Here is a 20791-nt window from a genome sequence, read left to right on the forward strand (position 1 = left end):
AGCATTCTCAGTAACTTTAAAAAATTAAATTTTAGATGATTAAAACCAGATTAAACATTTAGCTGTGTAGTGTCTAATTACCCACCTATCAACGAAATTGAATTGTATAAACCTGCTAAACTACAAAGGTTGCATTAATAACACTTCATCTTTTTACTGAGATATTTTAACTGATAATAATACTGTCCTTACAAACTGGAGTATTTGTTAAATTGAGTTCAAATGTTCTCGATAGTTGTAAATCATAGTTAAATATTACTTTGCACTCTGATTAATTTAATGTAATAAAAACAATTCAAAATCAATGAAAATATTGCAATAATTTAACTGCCGAGCTGATTTAAAACATGACGAAATGCCAAATTTCATGGTCATAATTGGATCTTTCCTAACCCAATACAGTTCTTCTTCATTTCAATTTTGAATAACAAACTGGAATTTGTATAATCACTTAAGAAATTAATTTTGTTTACAGGTCAGAATCAGAAAACAACAGCACACACCCTCCAGCTGTGAAGAAGAAGAGTGCATACTCCATGGCTCCAAACAGAGTTTCCTGTCCGTACTGCGCCAGGAAGTTCCCTTGGTCTTCTTCTCTCCGTCGACACGTTCTGACACACACGGGTCAGAAACCTTACAAGTGTTCTTTCTGTCCTCTCCTCTTCACGACAAAGTCCAACTGTGATCGTCACTTGCTGCGCAAACACGGAGGAGGAACTCCCACGACGACCGAAGTGCCTCCTACTGTCACGGAACAACCCAACGGACCAAACTACACCATGAGGAACGTCCCCGAAAGGCCTTACAAGTGCAAGAACTGTCCTAGCTCTACATTCTCCACCCTCAGCAACCTAAAGAAACATCTCTCCACCAAACACCAACCAGGCGCGTTCAAGAACGACCAGAGTGGATACGAAAGCCATGGCAGTGCGAGCGAGGAGATTGACGTTTGTGATGAAGTGAAAGACGAAGAGAAAGAAAAAAGGCCGATCACAGATTTGAGAGAGATCCATCCTAGTCATACTGAAAGTCATACCTTCAAGCAAGAGACGTTTGTTGCGACCCCGTCGGATTTACCGTTTAAGTGTCATCTTTGCGAAGGCAGTTTTGCCGAGCGGCAGGAAGCGTTGGATCACATCCGAGACAGCCACAGCTCTGAGTTCCAACTCTTGGTTTCGAAGGGAGCGTTGGAGGTAGGGGCTGCTGCAGAAGAGAACCATCCAACTGAAGAGAATGGAGAAGAAAACTTGGAACAGCTGAGGGGGAAGTTTCCAGACTACGCCAATAGAAAGGTATGTATATTTGCTAGAATGTTGACTGTAGTATGTACTATAAAAACATTTACTGTCATCATGGTACAGATACTGTTCATCGAGAAAAAATTTGCTTTCGTTTCTTTTTCTGATACATGTAATTTTGAGGAACATTTAAAAAAATATCTAATGAAACTGTTGACACCGTATAAAAATCTTATGTTAAAACCATACATTTATGAGTAAAATGTTTGGATACCTTAGCCTGGTAATACAGAAAAGCTACCAGTTGACACACACTTGAGAAATAATTGTAGTGATTTATTTACCTTTTTTAAATCTTGATAATCAACGGAAATAAAAATAAATAGATAGGCCTAATTGCAAAAGACCCTAAAACATAACAAGAAAATGTTTAAAATATGCTCTACCAGTATTAAATATTTTTTCAAACGATTTTTTTAAACTTTGATACCGTAATTGTTTCCAATTAACTCAATATTTTGGATTTTGTATTTCCATCCTTAAATTAAAGACATGAGGATAACTTTCTCCTCGTAGCGTTTCTTTTTCAATCTATGAAAAGCAACCTGTTATAGGCAAGTGAAACATTTCAGTGGTTACTTCTGATTCTACAGCCAATACACTTATAAATAACACTTATAAATAACACACCACTTCAACAATTCTAACTAAAATTTTGTCAAGTCAACATTATCAAACATTCACAACTACTTTTTGTTCAGGTGATGTGTGCCTTCTGTCTGCGACGTTTCTGGTCCGCCGAAGATCTAAGACGACACATGCGAACACACACGGGAGAGCGACCATTCTCTTGCGACATCTGCAGACGACGCTTCACTCTCAAGCACAGCATGCTGCGACATCGCAAGAAACATTCGTTCCCCGCTCCCGAGGACACTTCTCCAGCCAGTGACGAAGAGACAGCACCCAACAATAATAACAACAACTACAACACCATTCTGACCAAGCACTGGGCTAAGTCTCGGATGGAGGAGGATTCAGATTTAATCAGTAACCTCCTCGGAATCCAAGACAAAACTATCGTCGATAAAATGTTGCTTTCAAAGTCTGCTGAGGATGCTGCTAAATTGCTAGGTGTCAAGAAGTAATTTGAGAAAAAGCTACAATTTTCTATGTTTATCATCAATATTTAAGTATTACCTCAAAGTTCATCGTGTAATTTCGGTATAGACAAAGTCTTACTTTTGATTCTTGATGCAGATGTAGATTATCATTTTTTCATGAAACAGAAGCCAGATTTTACTTAATGATATCCTAGATCCAACCCCAAACAAAGTGTGCGACTGTCAAAGTTCTATTGTCATTTAGTTTTTCATATGATGATAGCTAATGTGACAGCTATTGTTTACAACCAGACATAGTTTTGGTTGAGAATCATTCAAATATTGGTGAGGCAGAAAACAAATGAGAGCTGCACATTTTGGCTGTGGGTTGCATTCAAGTTAAATTTAATAACGATCCAGTAAAAACAACCTGGAAAGGAGATGTCTACTTCATGTTATCCATAGTCAAATTACGTTAAACGTTTTTCTGTACTCAAAATCTTCTACTGCAGTTTAAAAACTTAAATCGATATCTTTATACCTGTCATTGTATTGCAATGTTTTTACGATAAGCTAGTCAATGATAAGGACTCCTTCAGACATTTAAGTGTTTTGTGTAATTAATTGCAACTTTACTCACATTTAGTATGACTGCACAATCTATAATGTATCGTAAATGGCCGCTTTGATTCGATATTCGTTCTTTTCATCTTTTGCTATCACAAGTGCTTTATCCATTGATTTGTATTATATGTGCCTTATGAGTGTTTTATTGTTTTTGGTGGAAATTCTTGATTAGTACAACGCATTGTCCTGTGATATAAGACATTGGTCTTCATAGCCTTGATGTTTACTTGATGAAGCAATCAATGTGGAAAACTCAAGCAATAAGTATTATTAAGGTATTAAACGTAAAGGGCATTACACCTAGAACATACGAGGTTTGATATAGTTATTTAAAAAATTACATAAACTTATCTTTTAAGACTTGGTAATCATTACTGTTTCTAAAAGAAAGGTACAGCTTACGGTGGAAATACTTTTATTTTCACCTTCTATTTGTTAATTTTAAAGTCGATAAATATTAAATTTTGTGAGAAAATAATTAAATTAGAATTTTTAGATAACTACAATCAGCATATTTAGAGAATCTAAAATTGCTATTGGTCATTAGTAAATTGTTGAGTATTCTTTGTTGAAGATAAATCTTAACTAATTTACCTATGTATTATTCATTTTAAATGGCTTAGCATTTAAAATGTAACAGATATAGGTATAAATTTTTAAATAAAAGAACAAATTGCGTAGCAATACAGTATTTTTAATAAGTTCATGATAAAACCAGAAATATTTTTGGACTGAACATTTTGAATGAGAATTGCAGTAAAAATAACCTATAATGTGCTTTTAAAAGAAGAGTAACCAGCTAAAAATTGTTTAATCTTTACTAACTTATTATTTCAAGCAAAGTCATTGTTTGATTATAGTTAGTTATTGTTAATTTATTTATACACAAAGGTTTTCTTCATTTGTGTTTTGCTCTTGAAAAAATCCATAAGTATTATGCTGTACTTTAATATAGCTGTAACTTAAAGCATTTTCAGTAATGAAGAAAAATAACGGCTCAATTCATTACAAAAATCGTAATAGAATTATAGATGACATTTTTAGCTGGGTTGCTACAGCACAAGGATTTAGAGAAGACTAACCATAGACTTACAAGCATCTTCATTCTTATAATATACGTCTTCAGTTTGCGAAGTATTTTGTCTATGGTCACTCCTCTCCTTATCTGTTTTAGCCATAAATTGCATCTCTCATTCGCTAATCTATTATTTATTTCATGTAACGAGTGAACGTTTTTAATTTTAATATTTAAATGTTTTTACAGTTAAATAGTTAGTTATGATCTGTTCTTTAGTTCATTTAACATTGTATGTAAATCTATACTGAATATTTTAGTAGTTTCTCATTCATCATTCCAAAGATTTAATTTTAAGGCTTGTAAATAGTAATATTCGCAATAATATATTTATTAAGTTTGTATATAAGAGGTTGTATACACACAGAATGTGGTTTCTTTTGTCTGTTGTTCATTCCTCATTTCCACTACTGTTCAAAAGTTTATGTGCTCTGTTACTTTTTGTTCTCTTGAAATCTATTAAATGTGATTTCCATAAGAATTGTTGTACTTATTATTTAAGTTTGTGCCCATCAACCAGAATAAAATAGGAGAGTTAGTAAGTCTCAAAAAATAAAAGGTATATTTTAATATCCAGATGCTGCAGTAGTCTAACAGCTATCTAAATAGACCAGTAAAGTTTGTCATTCTAAAGTAAAGTTTCATTTTCTTCCACTGAGCTCTCAGTGATATTGTTTCAGAACAACAAGTAAAGTTTACAAGATACAAGAATGATATACATTTAACCATGTATTATCTATGATTTAACCTTGTGAAATCATGACAAACCTGTTCTAACTAAAATCAATTCCCTTACAAATTTCTAAAATCTGAACAGGAACCTATGTATAACATAGCATTATACATTATAACATGGGATCATTAGTAAATTTACAGAACAATTCCAACATTCCCATTATTTATGCAAAAAAGTGGACTGGAGTAAGTAGACTGAACTGAAGTGAAACAGTCGAATGAACTGGGTTGAGAAAGTGCAGTGGACTGGAGTGATAAACCGAGGTGGACTGGAGTGAGAAAGTGTGGAGGACTGGAGTGAGAAAATGGAGTGAACTGAATTGAAAAAAAAACCGGTGGACGTGTGGACACACGTCCACTAGCTCCTACTCTATTCTGGCCTCCTGATACAAAAGTGGCATTGCCGTATACGCAGTTGGGTACACGGTAGCCGTGTCTGCAGTTGGACACACGTCCACTAGCTCCTACTCTATTCTGGCCTCCTGATACAAAAGTGGCATTGCCGTATACGCAGTTGGGTACACGGTAGCCGTGTCTGCAGTTGGACACACGTCCACTAGCTTCTACTCTATTCTGGCCTCCTGATACAAAAGTGGCATTGCCGTATACGCAGTTGGGTACACGGTAGCCGTGTCTGCAGTTGGACACACGTCCAATAGCTCCTACTCTATTCTGGCCTCCTGATACAAAACCGGCATTGCCGTATATGCAGTTGGGTACACGGTAGCCGTGTCTGCAGTTGGACACACGTCCACTAGCTCCTACTCTATTCTGGCCTCCTGATACAAAACCGGCATTGCCGTGTATGCAGTTGGGTACACGGTAGCCGTGTCTGCAGTTGGATACACGGTAGCCGTGTCTGCAGTTGGATACACGGTAGCCGTGTCTGCAGTTGGATACACGGTAGCCGTGTCTGCAGTTGGATACACGGCCACTAGCTCCTACTCTATTCTGGCCTCCTGATATTAAACTATTAAATTGGTCATTGTTACCAACTATTTTTCATACCCTTTTACACTTTTCCTGACTCCATCCAACATTTCCTTCTTTCTGTCTCTCTCACTGGCATACATTTAGCTGCCTCTTTCTGAAAAATACATCCTCCAGCCTCCCTAAAGTGAGGTAAGTACCTCTTTAGTCTGATCATTTTTAGTGGGAGACTCTGGAGAGACTTCACTAATGGCATGAGAGGCTGTGGAGGCTGCATTTTGGCGGAAGAGCCAGAGTTTTGGCGGGAGTTGCAGAGGAGGTTAGAGTTTTGGCGGGAGTTGATGAGGAGGCCTTAGTTTTGGCGGAAAACGCTGGTTTTAGCAGGAGACTCGGTTGGGACTGTGCTGTTAGCATCAGACTACTTTTAAACTACAGAGGTCTCAGTAAAAATTATATAGCCTACTCATTGGCTTCCGCCAAAACTGCAGCCTCCTCAGCATCTGCCCCCTTTCATGGTGGAATGACCAAGAAACTTCCAAATAATACTGTGATAGGGATATAGGGAGGTATTTATATTCAAATGATACTCATAGGTTATCAAAATCAATGTTTATTAGTATAAAATCAAAATTAAACACTTTTGAAGTACAGTACAGTAACAGAACTCATCAATTTGCTAAGATTATAAATTTCAAATACTGTATTAAATTTTACAGGAGAATAATTCATCGATAAGATATTTAGTGACTAGTTTGCATAGTGATTTTTCTTGTCAAACATTTTGTGAAATATGGATTCATGATAAAGAAAAAGTGTAACAACAATTTTTAACTGACTTCAACATTTGAGGTTACAGTGAGGTGGGATTGTTTTTTACCTCTTCTCTTATCCTTCTTCTATTGAGTCAACTTCATTCTGCAAGTCCTTTCCTCTTTCTTGACCAGGTATTTAATATAGTTTGTTGATGTTGTAATCTAAAAACATAACATTTACACAGTTAATCAGGAACATGCTAATTATAGCTCGGCCGCTTAGAAAACGACCTGCGCGCTAATGCTAAACTAATGCTGGAGGAGGTCGCTTTCTAAGCGGCCGAACAATAGTAATTCTAGTAATTTATATAAGGGTGCCATTTAGATACTGAGAGTTGAAACGGTCTATTTAGAATTTTCAAATAGAAAAGCTTGACGAAACTATCTCAAAAAATAAAAACGGACCTTATTACAGTAAGTAGAGTCCCGCAAACTCGGCACTCGATAACCCGGCAGTCTGGATAACTCGACCATCACCTGGCTCAGAAAATTAGTGATTTTTTGAGTCCGAGTTAAACAGTGGACACAAGTCAGCTCTAGTATAATCATTTGTAACTCGTACTAAGGATTTGTAGTACTATATCCGATGACTTAATACTGACTTATAATATAAATCTAATTAAAAAAGGCGGTTAAAAAGCTTAAAAATTGTATTGTTCTTATTTTTAACTCTAGTTCCCGATAACCCGGCATTTCACAAACTCGGCACCCTTCCAGTCCACATTACGCCGAGTTTGCGGGACTCTACTGTATCATTTTAATAGTATATTTCATCACTAGGGCATAGAGTGACTCTTTTTGACCCGAGCTCAAGTTTCAAAGTCAAATGAGCGAGGGTTGAAAGGACACTTTTTGCACGTGTGACTAACTATATTTTTCATCATATTGCAACATTATTAAACAAACTAAGCTAGAAAAAAATACTTTTCATCTAAAAGATAACTTCCAAAATAACTTTCAGCTTGTTTTCAATTTTTCTAATCCAAATAAGCAGCTGTTTAGTAAGTGATTCGATAATTTTTCTATTACGATTGTGTTTGTGTACATCAATATGTTGAACTATTGACAAGAATGCAACAATAAGTTACAACTGATGAAATCAATCGATACATAGTTTCAATTCAATAAACGCCATTGATTACAATCGAAGTTTACAACTGACTTTACGCCCTAGACTCTAGAGACTAAAAAGCTTTTTACTCTCTCCGAGTAAAAGAGGTCTGCAGCGCATGTATTAAAAACGGCTGTTTTTGATGTGGCACAACAAAAACCTTTAGAATACTGGAAGTATCCTATCTACTGTATATGGACCAGCTGTCTCCAATTTTTTTTTTAAATGAACACTCAATTGAATTAGCCAGTCACAGAGGCATTTACGAGTGCTGCTCGACTACGCAGCGCCACTAGTTATTTAATTACTTTTCCTCCTTTTTGTTTCTTCTTACTTTTATGATGTTTATAAATATATTGCTTCTTGTTTTGCATATTTACTCATTTTTTTTGCAAATTACAAACAAGTTGTGTTGCCATGGAAACCAGATATCACCCATAATCAGCTGTGGTAAGGTAAAACAAACCATTTTTTCTCTGTTAGTACTTAAACAACTAGTGATTTTTATACATAGGGAAGCTATTGAACTTTATAATAGTTGTGTAATTTGGTGCCTGGAATTAATCTTGGAATTTGTTAATCAAGTTTACTTTAAAAAAATAGTTTTTAAAATTTTTTTGCAACCTTTATAATTTTATTTTTATTTTACACTTTGACTATGCAATTATTACTTTTTTGTGGACAATAATTTTACTCTGAACAAAATGGGGAAAGATTTATTAATTTATTACCTAAGGTTTTCTTTCTATAACAAGTAAAAGTCTACAAATTCAGTACAATTAATTGCCGACAGAGGGTGGTGCAGGCAGCGCATTAATTCCTTCCCCAATGGGTTAAGATGGTGATGGAAAGACATAAATTTTCCAAGCTTAAATGAATGAATGTACCCCATATCTATTTACCTGGGCCAGATGCCTGCCGTGTATAGGGGCTTGTCTGTTGTGTTGTCGGATGGTTCACATATCTCTCAGGGTCTTCAGGTATAGAGCGAGGGTAAGCTGATGGTTTCTTGGGTGGTACTGGGGCGACCTTTGTTGTCACGGGTCGACCAGCCGAGTCCAGGTTGAAGGAGCTCTGAGACTGAAGGCGTTTGGGCGAAGGTACCCTGAACCGGTTGGGAACGTACTCCAAAGATGCAGCTTTCCTTTCAGAGATGGAATAATCGGGTCGAGGTATCGGAGGTTGGTCGCCACGGGAATTACTTCTGCTGACGGGTCGTCTCATCCGCTGTGGTTGGTCACCAGCGATGTAAGAGAAGGGCTCAAACTTATTGAGTTCTGGAGGTACTTGTACTCCGCTAGAAAATCAAATGTTTATTTTAGTTTGTAATATTTTGCAACACAATAAAGTGCAAGACACATGGACAATAGAATGTAGTTGCCCAATGTTCTACAGTTCAAAGATTGTGCTACTGGCAATATTATATTTTTTCTCTTAGATTCTCTCATGATGGATGTTACATGGAAAATGCAATAGCAACGAGTGGTTCCTTTCAGCTTGCGTTGGCTACAAGTTCGCATGTGACAGAAATTGGTAACCTGCCATTTGCACCTATGATATTTGTTGTTAGTCTAACTTTGTTATTTTAGGGATTTTTGCTGTCTCCCAACTGAAAAAGTTTTAAAAAGTTTGCATTTTGAATCTGACAGTAAGACAGTATCTAAGACGTAACAAGTTTTATAGACAGGAACAGTTTCCAGATCCTTACAAATTATATACCTTGCGATAGGCGGGGCGTTGTTTTCCCTCCAAGGTCCACCTGACCTGTCCTGATCAGTGGGAACTCTCTGGTCTACTGGCCTAACATCCTCTGGTATGCCAAAATCCTGCATTCTGTGTCTAACAGCGTTCTCCTTAGTATCTTCTATCCTCTGTTGATCAGTTTTGGTTTGGTTTTGCCGCGGGCTTTGCTCAAACAACGACGGGTCTGGCCCTTGGTAGAATCTGTTTTTCCATGACTTCTGACTATCTTCTTGCATCAAAGAGCTCTGATAAACAAATAGGTTTGGTATAAGTATTTGGAGTGGAATTATTGTTATTAAATTGAATTTGAATTGCGTGTACACATGTAGGCTACTGGTATTATATTTTAACCATTGTAAGGGAACAAACAAAACTTGGTCCTATCTGACTACTAACATTAACCTATATTTATTTAAAAATATTTATACATTCTTTTCTTGGTAGGATAGGTTTGGAAATCCATTCCACTACGTTGACCTTAAAGGAGGCTCCAGACATGCGCCATTCGCCAAGCCCTGAACATAGGAGTCTATTTGGCAATCAGCAAACATCCGTGCTCGTGTTTTCCCGTTCATTGTTGGTATTTTTGCACACATCAAAGTGAATGAATATTTTTGCTATTCCCAAAACGAACAGTTGCTCGTAAAACAACACATGTGTGTAGACGTCTACTCGTTAATTGGCGAATAGCAAGGCAACTAGATCGCCGAACGTAAAATATTTCGTGCTTTGCCCATGTCTGGAGCTGGCTTGGGTACTAATATTCTGTAAAGTACATGGTGATTTTACTGCATTGAAGTTAATTAACTATCTGATTCCATCTTTGGAGCTTTTAAACTTAACATATAAGAACACTTGTTTGGATTTAAATATATAATTAATTACCAACCTGCAAATACTTGGTGGTGTACAATGAAACAGCGTTGCACCCCTTGTAGACAATGTAGAGAAAGACGATATTGAGACCCCAGAAAAAGATGAAACGGCAGAAGTAGAGGGTGACTAGGAGAGACGGAAGCCATGGAGTAATGCCTTCTACTGAGTAGTTCGTTGTGAGGTTACTCCAGGATGTGTGAAAAGTCATGTCAGCGTAGTAGTCTGGAGTCTGCAAACGGTAATTAGTTACGATAAATATGGGATAACATAAAAATCAAGTTGATTCTTTAATTCTTCAAAAATATTATATACAGCCCCAAGGTGGTGTTAGATACACCAAGGTGCGTTTTAAATGTCGAAGACAAGTAAAAGATTTTGTTGACATGATGAGATTAGCGACTTAGATCAGCTGTTTCTTCAGCTAGGAACATCAAAAGCACAATCAAGGTCAACTATTTTGTGTTCTTAATACAAACTAGATTTTTCCTACCACTTAAATAACACACAGATTAACATTTTAGTTGTAAATCAAATTTGGCAACGACTGTTTGAGCTCGTAATACACACAAGATTTTTCCTAACATCATAATTAACTTCATAACACACAGATAAACTTTTAAGTTGTTTAAAAAATGTCATTAAGTTATTATGTTGATTGCTTACAGGTTGTTAACTACCGGCTCTGAGGCTGTGGTTATCTTAGAAACGCTAACAGTGAAATCAACTGATTTAGTGGTTTAGCGAGTGGGAATCGTTATACCCGCTCTAGAGCGGAAATGAGCTATTTTGCGTACTGTTACAGGTGTGGTGGTGTGATCATTTTCACCCAGTGGTAGGAAAAGTCTTATTTCTAAAGACCTACTAACCGTTGAGTGTAAGACATCCAGGAAGTGGTAAACGGCTCCAGCGAGATCGAAAATGACGAAGACACATGACAGTGTGATCCACGGGTAGTAGAGGATTGCTCCCTGCCTGCCTCTCACTTCCACTGACGCTGCGACTTAACAGACAAACAATAATTAGAACTATATTTATTTATTTCCAAAAAATACAAATTTACTTAACTCATACAATTTGGCTATAAAAGCCATTTATAGCTTGTCTGCAGTAAGTAATTATTATAATTGTTGTTATTTCACAGTCTTTTGTTATTCAACCAACCTTGTTTGTATAACATTTGGTATGGATAAATTTACTATAAACAACTGCAACTAACTTTAACGTGCCTTCAGTGAAGTGCAACAGAAATACCATAATATGAATTTGTTATTTTGAGATATTTGTACTATCCAAAACTTCAGAGTGCTGAGGAAGTTCAAGATAAAGGCTAGAATCTATGAAACCCAACAGTGTGAGTTCATGGGCTTTGATTTGAATCACCTCAAATTTATGTAAGATAGAGGAGGCTCAACTGTTTTTAATTTGTGGAAAAATTTCAAAGATAGTTTATCTTAGGGCAGTTCAGACTACCCCAGCACTCAGACTTCAAAGTTTCCCTGAACAGTTTTTCCAAGCGTACAAGAAAATTATTTATATTCAAGAGATCTTGGAAATTTTACTTTTCTGTGGCGTTCTAAGGTATAAAGATGTGATATATAAAAAAAAAAAAACAATATTGCTAACCGTGATTAATTTCCTTATTAACTACTCCTGGTGTAAGAGCAACTAAAATTGTTAAAGCGCAGAATTTCTGTTCTAGGTTCAATTCTCATCACTCGTGATAATTTACCAAGCAGATATCTGAAGCCTAGCTTAATTTGTAGACTTTATCATCAACAATCCATAAAAGAAAAGTGTCTTTTTTAGACAAAGGAAACAGTCTGTGTTTTCTGTTTTTCTTTCTCCTCCTACTAAAATTTGCAACGCTATATCCTCCTTGTGATAGTTTTTGCAAATGAGAAATTGATGATTGTAAGAATTACCAGTTAGCAGGATACAAGCAGGTATCCAAGCCACGGATAGTACCATGTGTATCCACAGCCATATGTGAAGGTGCTTGGCAGGATCCGTGGGTGGTGCGAGGAGAAATCCTTGGTTGGCAGCTCCGGAGACTCCATCACAGCTACCTGAGTGTTATGAAATATAGAATCAACTTAATTTTGTTTAAAAACACGATTTGTATATCCATGACATCAAAATTGTCAAACATTTAAGTTATAGCGTTAACTAAAGATACATTTCCATGAAGTAGACAGTCATTCCCAGGTTTCTAGTCATTGTGTGTCTCAAGTTGTAGCTTGTAGCCTTTCTATAAAGTGGAAGTTAGTATTGATAATATTATACCAGTGTGTTGACAAAAATGCTGTTTTATTTCTAATACACCAAATGCAAAACTGGAAGAACAACTTGTTTTAAAAACCTAATATCTTTTATGTCCTCATCCAACAGTCAGAGTATTAAATACTAAGAGAAACACTATTCCATAGTAGTAGGCTCATTCAATTCCTCTTTGATTGATTCTAATCTTAATTGGAAAATTTTTGTCAATAAAGTATGCAATAGATTAAACTCTATTTGTTTCCAAATGATTGTTCTTCGAGAGGTTATCGACTTAAAAACCAGGCTTATGATTTATCACGGTCTTTTTTTGCCAGTTGTAACATATGGCATTGAGTTCTGGGGAATGTCATCTCATGCACATAACATTTTTAAGATCCAAAAAAGTACATCTGCCTCATGACATTCTCCTCAAAGAGAAAGTCATGTACACAATTTTTCAAAGAATTTTGTATATTAACTGTTCCCTGCCTAGATATATTTTATTTTAAGATGTCTGATGTTTGTTAAAAATAATTTTGAAATTTTATGTAAAACTCAACATACATCATGAAACTAGATTTCAAGCAAATTTTCAGTATCCAAGACACCATCTGACGCTATATGAAAAGACACCACAATATATGGGGAGGAAACTGTACAATAAACTACCCAGCGAGTTGAAGGAAATTAGGAAACGGCTTTAGAAAAAAGTTAAAGGATTTTTTGATAAAAAAATTATTGTTCAGTTGACACATTTTTAAATGATAAGTTTTAGAAAACCAACTTGTAAAGGGATAATTCATGTTCTTAAAATTATTATTGTGAGGTTTTATAAATTTTTTCTCTAGATACTTATTGCTACGTGTAACTATTTAATTATGATAACTTTACTGCATTGACAATGTCATCTATTCTGTTCTAGCTTTGCTAGTTGTTAAAGAATGTACTTTCATGACAATAAAGATATTCTAATTCTTATTCTTTGACTTCTCTTAAGTTCTCTTTGAGTAAAAAACTGGCTGCAACGCCCAGACAGACGGGTTGGAACTTGAGTTTCAAAAGTCAATACCTACGACCTACATACTTGTGTCTAAAGATGCAAGGAGATGGGGTGTAAATTTGATTGAAAAGAAAACGGTCACAGGGTAGTTGATACAAGTAGAATAATAGTTTTTGAAAAGTAACTCTGAAAACATGTCAGTACAAAAATGATTATCCTCATACTTTACTTCGTCAATTTAATTAATTAAATTAAATTTAATTGATTTTTTTATCTGTTTCAACACATAACATGTTGTTTTAAACAGATTCAAGTTTAATATTGCCAACCTCTTTTATATGGAAAATTTACTTTTTCGCTTTTCCAAAAATCTTCTTTCTTAGTTGTGCTATCTACATTTTATGTACGGAGTTACTTACCCATAAAATAGGTAACATAGAGCATGCTCCATGTATTAGGTCCTTTGTTGGTATGGATGAAACCCCAGCTACACCCATAAACACCGACTCCGTAGATGGCTAATGCACCCCATACCAAAGCCTCCAGCTGGTAAAACGATAACAAAATTAACCACAAGTTATCAGACAAGGGATAAAGTTTTAAAAAACTCTTATTATGTCTATGTCTACTAACAGAGTTTTTGTAAGACAATGATTATTTAGAGAGGTATTGAAAATTATTTGGTAAATCATTGCAAGTAATAGGGGAAGAGTTTGTTTGAGGATTGAGTTTAAAACAGATTTTTATTGTATAATAGCTATTTACATTACAAGTGTAGTAAGAGCGTTTTTACATCACGCAAGTGAATGTTGTGCAACGAGCAGAAGCGAGTTGCATAATTCACCTAAGTGATGTAAACACGCTCTTGCGTAACGTGTAACGTACAAGATTTTACCTGACCCGACAATATACATGAGTTTATGTACAATATTTTCCATTATCCATTTCACTCATCTTCTAACAGTAACGTTCTTTTACAAACAAAAGCTAGGTTAGGAAAATACTTTAAAGCATAACAATAACATTCAAGCGCACAGCTGATTTCTAGCGTTGAACGTCGTTGGCTCCATAGAGGTATATTTTTTAAGTTAAGCACTCAATGTTATTTAAATGGGTTTCTTTACATCACCGAGTGAGTTTTTGATACTTTACATCACTCGAGAAGTAAGGAAGTTGCATACATCACGCTTGGGATAGGGAAGTTTAACATGGCGGGTTAGGTAAATTACATCACTCGAGAAGTAAGGAAGTTGTATACATCACGCTTGGGATAGGGAAGTTTAACATGGCGGGTTATGTAAATACTTTTACCTAACCCGCCATGTTAAACTTCCCTATCCCAAGCGTGATGTATATAACTTCTTTACTTCTCGAGTGATGTAAAGTTAAAAAAAAACTCACTCGGTGAGGTAATGAAACCCATTTAAATAACATTGAGTGCTTAACTTAAAAAATATACCTCTATGGAGCCAACCACGTTCAACACTAGAAATCAGCTGTGCGCTTGAATTTTATTGTTATATTTTGAAGAATTTTCCTAACCTAGCTTTTGTTTGTAAATGAACGTTACTGTTTGAAGATGAGTGAAATGGATAATGAAAAATATTGTTTGTAACCTCCTGTATATTGTCGGATCAGGTAAAATCTTGTACGTTTTGTTACGCAAGAGCGTGTTTACATGACTTAGGTAAATTATGCAACTCGCTTCCGCTCATTGCACAACATTCACCTGAGTGATGTAAAAACGCTCTTACTACTCTTGTAAGGTAAATAGCTATTACTTCATCATTATTAGTTGTTTGAGCTATTTCATGTGACTGTGACTTATTTATTCTACTTACACATTTTTTTTTCATGTATTTGGTCAAAGGTTACCATCAATCAAGGTTAACCTTTGCTGTAGATCAATGATAAAAAAAAAAACAGTTATAGATTTATAGATAGTAGTAATTGGTCAAAAACTCAACCAAAGATATCTAGTGTACAGACTTCTATATGCACCCCACGGTAAATAAAACATGTGATTGGAATTTGATCCATTTTTTGTGATTTTCTGTTTATATTTACTTGTTATTTCGTCACCAACATGGCAACCCATAAAGCCATGTTATTTTTGTTCATTTTAAATTCATTTTTTTGTGCTTATTTTTGGCATATTTTAATTTATAAAGGGATTCTGCACGTCTACAGGAAAATATCTTTCCAATAGTATGTGTACATTTTCCCTGCAATGCACACAAGCTGAGAAAAAGGTTTTAAAGAAACATGCTTGCCTATTAATATTTAGATTCTAGTTTTTCCGAGATTGGAATATCATACTGACTCACCAAGATCCATACGGTGCTATAATGTTAGTTGGATTAACTGTTCAAATTGTTTGTGATAATATGTGAGTGGATTACTTTTATTTATAGCCATCATACCTATTTAATTATTTAGAATTTTAGTGTTTAAAAACGTAAAAAATACCTAAGTAATAAGTAAGAGCCTATTTCAAGAGTCATGTTTGAATCATAACTATCATACTTGCTTGGTTTCAAGTTAAATCTAATCTTGGTAGTGATATAAAATTGTTGAAATAATCAATGGATATTGATTGTAATATCTAATCTACAAACAATGAAGGTGAAATAGGTTTCAAGGAACTAGCCAAGCCACACAAATGGTTTCCATTATTCCATCATAAAGAAAATCGTTAATGCAGCTAAAATGTTTCAAGTATATTTTATAACACTATCTATATCCCAATCACTTTATATTTGCCACAAAAAACATTATTACAATCATTGTAGCAAAATTGAAATTACGTGATTATACGTGAATATACGTGAATATAATATTTCAATGTATTGGGGGATTTATGAATGAACATGTTTTTGTCTATAGAAGTTGTCAAAAAGGAAGTTGATGATTTGTTGTTAGAATGATAAAGGCATATAATACTTGTATGTAATATGCCCCAATCAAGTTGTGTATTTTGACCTTATGTTTAAATTGCACTCTTTTATTGGAACAAGGTTGGTTGACAATATTAAACTGTTTTGGTCAAAAGGCTACAATTGGTAACAAATTGTCAGCTAACAGACAAATACAAGATATTCACATTTGTTTTCCAATTCATTTGTGCCATTCATAATTATGTTTGGATTTTTGTCATTGTTTTCATACTGTGTTGACAGAATTCACTTTACTTTAAGAAAGAGTTTAAAACATAAGCTGTCAAAAGCAAAGTTCAGACAATGACATATGTAAATAAAATTAAATATGGTACAACTTTATTCAACAATATTTCAATGATTTTTGTTTGAAGGATAATATGCACCGGTATTGCTGTACAAATTTAGATATAAATAGACATTCTAGTTTTTTAACACAATTTTATGTTATAATTGTTTAAGATATTTTTACTTAATTCATAAATATGTGAAATTGTACTTTCCAACCTAAAAGTATGCAGAAACTCATGTCAGATATTTTTGGGTTACTTACACCTGCAGTTTAGTTACTGTTTTAGAGGAAGGAATGTGGTATGTGCCAGTAATGTGTTGGTTGCAGTAAATATTCGTACTGGACAGAAGTCAACTGTGACTCAACTGATAAAAATCATGTTAGATAAAATCCATACAACTATGTTTTGAAAATGTATCTAACCTGTACTAAGTGAAAAACAAACACTTTTGAAGTTTTATGAAACATAATCTTAAACACATCCGTGGAAGGAGATCAAACAAAAATATCATAATACTAGGTGGAAAAATTACACAATTTTTCAAAACTTACCAAAGACACCCATCCGGCAATGACGCACAGATTCTTGCGGAACTCCTGAGGCACCATCTCACTTCACATCACGTGTTCTCGGTGGCAACCAGCACAGGTGTGTTCTGTTATCAGCAGCCACGGTTATCTGGGTTTATCAGGGGACTGTGTCGTCACACAACAAACACATCTGAGCCTGGCTAACCTGCTGCGGAAAACTAACTGATAATGCAGGAATGTAGTTTAATTAACGGATAACAATTGATTAACTATGCAAGGTTAGAAAGGTTATTTTTGGATGTAATTATTTTGCAGTGGCAGATACAGAGGGGGTGACCGCCCCCCCCCCCTCGGGCATACATATATTTTTTTACTGCATGTAATACAGTAGTGCATACAGATTGCGTACAATAATTTGTCACACTAACTTTGGACAAAGAAATGGTATAAAACTGCCATTTTGGGGACTTAATATACACAAATTTTTCGGGGGGATATTCATCAACGTTTTCTTTTAAATTCGTTTAAATTCACCAAAGTAGATACTGTATACATTTTTTTCTCAAGCATTTGTAGGTCTAAAGGTGAGAAGACCTGTATATTGCAAATTTTAGTTGTCTTTGACCCAAAACAAATAATGCAATATCCTTTTACTTTTGAAAGATTAAGTCTGTTCGAGACAGTTATAGTAAATAATAACGATACCAATTTCCTTTATAAAGTTGTGGCTTTTAGATCTACAACATGATGGATGAGTGGTTTCAGATTGGTTACAGTATAAATTAGAAGTCGATTAACATCCATTTTCATAAACTGTTTTGTCTTTTGTTTACAATCTGACTGTGGTTAAACATTCGCCATAAAGCTTTACAATGACACCTTCCTTAATCGGTAAAAATCGGTTGGCAGGACAGCTGAAAGAGGTGAAGAAACCCCCTCATTGTATTACATCTACATGTATAGTTTTTCTCAAGCATTTGTAGATCTATGAGGCTCAAATTTAAACCTTAAAAGATTGGGATAAAACTAATGATTCATGTTTGAATAATCTCAAGCAACCTTTAGTCACTTTGCAATTTTGACTCATTATCAACTATTTTGTTAGGTGATATGATAACAGTATACATTCAATTAACATTCCAGAAACATAACTAAATCTTATCACCTTGATGTAGTAGCCTACTGTACTACAACATAAATATGTTCAAACAAAATACAACAAAAACAAAAAATTATTGATAATGCAACATGTTGTTTTCTGGCAATTAATGTGTGAACTTGGTTGTATATGAAACTTTATCATTTTAACAGTTTTAAGAAATGCATAATATTCTGAGCAAACGTCATGACACTCGTGTCGACACTGCTATAAAAGTTATCCTTCAAAACTGCATCAACAAATAGTATAAAATAGGTTATGAAAATTTGTGATCAATTGCATTTTAAAATGTATTAATGACAGACATTCCAGTTTAATTTTTGATTATGCTTAATTTTTGGGAAATCTATGACATAATTAGCTTAATTTAATATTTTTTAATTATGTGTTTGGTAATAATTAGGCTGAATTCACTTATTGAATTGTATTGAATTGTGTAATGAATTGTATAACTTTTTTCAAATATTTAATCATGATATCAATTTTTATTTTTTTTAAATCATCAGTTTGATATAGGTTACACTAGCTGGCCCGACAGACGTCGTCCTGTCCTAAATAGCGATTTATGTAAAACGCTCGTTCATTTTTAAGATGAGCTCATTCGCTGCGCTCACTTGCCTTCAGGTTAGGTCGTTCGCTACGCTAACTCGCCTTTTGGTTGCAAATTAGCTGTTGTCATAAATTTAAAAAAACATTGCTGTCTAAAGCTGTCCTAAAAAGGGGAACCATAATGTTTCTGAAAATTTTAGACCTGTATCTATTCTCCCTGTGTTTGGTACTAAGATTTTTGAAGGTATAATTAAGGATCAAATGTTACCTTATTTTGTCCTACAATAGGTCAAATCTAGCTATTGTATACAGAGATATCAGTTTTTTTACAAACTCCCTTGTACAGCTCAGAACCTGCCGGAAGCAAAATTCAAAAAGGGGATGGAATCTCTTCTGTTGGCAAATCCGATTTACTCATTCAAAGAGTATTTTGAAATTTCACCTGGCCAAGTAAGAAAGTTTTTTTAGCCAATGAGTGCCAATGTGTGATGATAAATAAGTTTTCTTTTTGTTTTTCAATTCTCTGCATTGTGTGTTGCGGGCTTAGACTAAGATTTTGATGTATTGACGTTTCCTTGTACATATTTATAATTAATGCTTTCAGGAAATAAATCATTCTCATTCTCATTCAGCAATGTAGCAGTGATGATAGTGTTTTAATATTAGTTTTCTAATCTGTTTAAATAAGAGAAATGTGATTTTTACATCACATCCATCCCGATGTAAACCAAAATTATTGATACGAGGGTTGTTTTATAAATGAAGGTTTTTTTTGTATACCTCACATTTACGCCACCACAAGGCTCCTTGCTATATACTGGCATAATTTGCTAACAGAATGGAACCATCTGCAGCTCTGTAGGTGACGTTTACGCTTCCCTGTGGGTTAAGATTGTTCAAAGATTATTGAATATCCTGCTTCATGCAAGATAAGATCAATAATACGTGATTTTGACCACAACAAACATATATGATACCAATATTCACCACCAGATGACTGATGGGTGGTGGCCACAGTGCAATGAGCGAAGTGCAGAAATGGGTAAGGGAGTTCAAAAAAGGGCAGTGACAATGTCAATTTCAGAAAGAATTTTTTAACTTCCTAAATCATAACCCATTTACGCACTTAACCCTCACTCTTTGCACTGGGGACCTTCTGTCATCTGGCGATGTTGGCATCAGATATGTTTGTTGTGGTAAAAAAAAGTATCACTGACTTTATCTTGTATGCAATGGGGGAGTTTCTATAAAAAAAAAATCTGAACACACAGCGAAGCGTACACGTCACCTACAAAACTGCAAATGATTATATTCTGTTCACAAATTATACCAGTATACAGAGAGGAACTTGATTGCCTTGTACACAAACTACGGATCCATGCGCAAAAACCTTAACCTTACCTTTGCTTTAAGTTTCTGTCAACAAGAAGCGACGACTTTTCAGAAGAGTAGTTGGGGTAGCTAGGAAAGTTATCAGCTGACGCAGACTGTGGTGGAGGCGCTCGCGTGTTGGTACCACTGACAGATCTTGCCAACCTCTGCGGCCCATCTCACTGACCTGTCAACAATAGAATAGATTCTCAACCTTCCTAGATCATACAACTTCATAAGATAAACATATTGTGCGTACTTCTTAGTCACATAGAAGTACGGATGAAATATGTTTAAATTACTTATTTTTCAACCTAACTGCCTTTAAAAAAGGGTTATGTGTTAACCCTTTTTTAACCATATAAACCCAACCATCCAGTGAAGGTTAGAATATTTCCTCAGGTAGGTAAATGAAGTACTGAGCACTGCAAAAGTTTTGATTTC

General features: G+C 35.0%; 3 protein-coding genes across 3 annotated transcripts in view; 1 reads left to right on the forward strand and 2 right to left on the reverse strand.

Annotated features, from left to right (window-relative positions):
- The window catches only part of LOC128994061 (ras-responsive element-binding protein 1-like), a 46974-nt gene extending 42450 nt beyond the window's left edge, over positions 1 to 4524 (forward strand). Inside the window, exons 5-6 of the mRNA XM_054418288.1 lie at positions 476 to 1292; positions 2000 to 4524. Coding sequence (XP_054274263.1) covers positions 476 to 1292; positions 2000 to 2386 — 1204 coding nt within the window. The 3' untranslated portion in view covers positions 2387 to 4524. The remainder of the gene's footprint in view (positions 1 to 475; positions 1293 to 1999) is intronic.
- On the reverse strand, positions 3263 to 5985 carry LOC128995793 (uncharacterized). The gene is made up of 3 exons (XM_054420812.1): positions 5909 to 5985; positions 5148 to 5748; positions 3263 to 3268 (listed from the first exon to the last, which is right to left on the reverse strand). The coding sequence occupies exons 1-3, from the start codon at positions 5983 to 5985 to the stop codon at positions 3263 to 3265; spliced, it is 684 nt and encodes a 227-aa protein (XP_054276787.1).
- A 317-nt stretch (positions 5986 to 6302) lies between these two features.
- On the reverse strand, positions 6303 to 20748 carry LOC128994062 (uncharacterized). The gene is made up of 9 exons (XM_054418289.1): positions 20378 to 20748; positions 17290 to 17476; positions 13929 to 14055; positions 12173 to 12316; positions 11117 to 11250; positions 10264 to 10479; positions 9351 to 9619; positions 8534 to 8928; positions 6303 to 6682 (listed from the first exon to the last, which is right to left on the reverse strand). The coding sequence occupies exons 2-9, from the start codon at positions 17344 to 17346 to the stop codon at positions 6657 to 6659; spliced, it is 1368 nt and encodes a 455-aa protein (XP_054274264.1). The 5' UTR covers positions 17347 to 17476; positions 20378 to 20748; the 3' UTR covers positions 6303 to 6656.
- Between the last annotated feature and the right edge of the window lie 43 nt (positions 20749 to 20791).

This window comes from Macrosteles quadrilineatus, unplaced genomic scaffold, assembly GCF_028750875.1.
Source record: "Macrosteles quadrilineatus isolate MER2022 unplaced genomic scaffold, UCM_ALF_1.0 Scaffold_5__1_contigs__length_97177068, whole genome shotgun sequence".
In the NCBI taxonomy this organism is placed as follows: Eukaryota; Metazoa; Arthropoda; class Insecta; order Hemiptera; family Cicadellidae; genus Macrosteles; species Macrosteles quadrilineatus.

Coding starts and splice junctions, on each gene's coding strand:
- LOC128995793 (XM_054420812.1), bottom strand. CDS start 5,985: ATGCAGCCTCCACAGCCTCTCATGCCATTAGTGAAGTCTCTCCAGAGT. Junction 5,749..5,908: donor AAAATGATCAGACTAAAGAG/GTACTTACCTCA, acceptor CCAATTTAATAG/TTTAATATCAGGAGGCCAGA.
- LOC128994062 (XM_054418289.1), bottom strand. CDS start 17,346: ATGGTGCCTCAGGAGTTCCGCAAGAATCTGTGCGTCATTGCCGGATGG. Junction 10,480..11,116: donor TGGATGTCTTACACTCAACG/GTTAGTAGGTCT, acceptor TACCGTTTGCAG/ACTCCAGACTACTACGCTGA. Junction 8,929..9,350: donor AACGCCCCGCCTATCGCAAG/GTATATAATTTG, acceptor TTGATTTTCTAG/CGGAGTACAAGTACCTCCAG.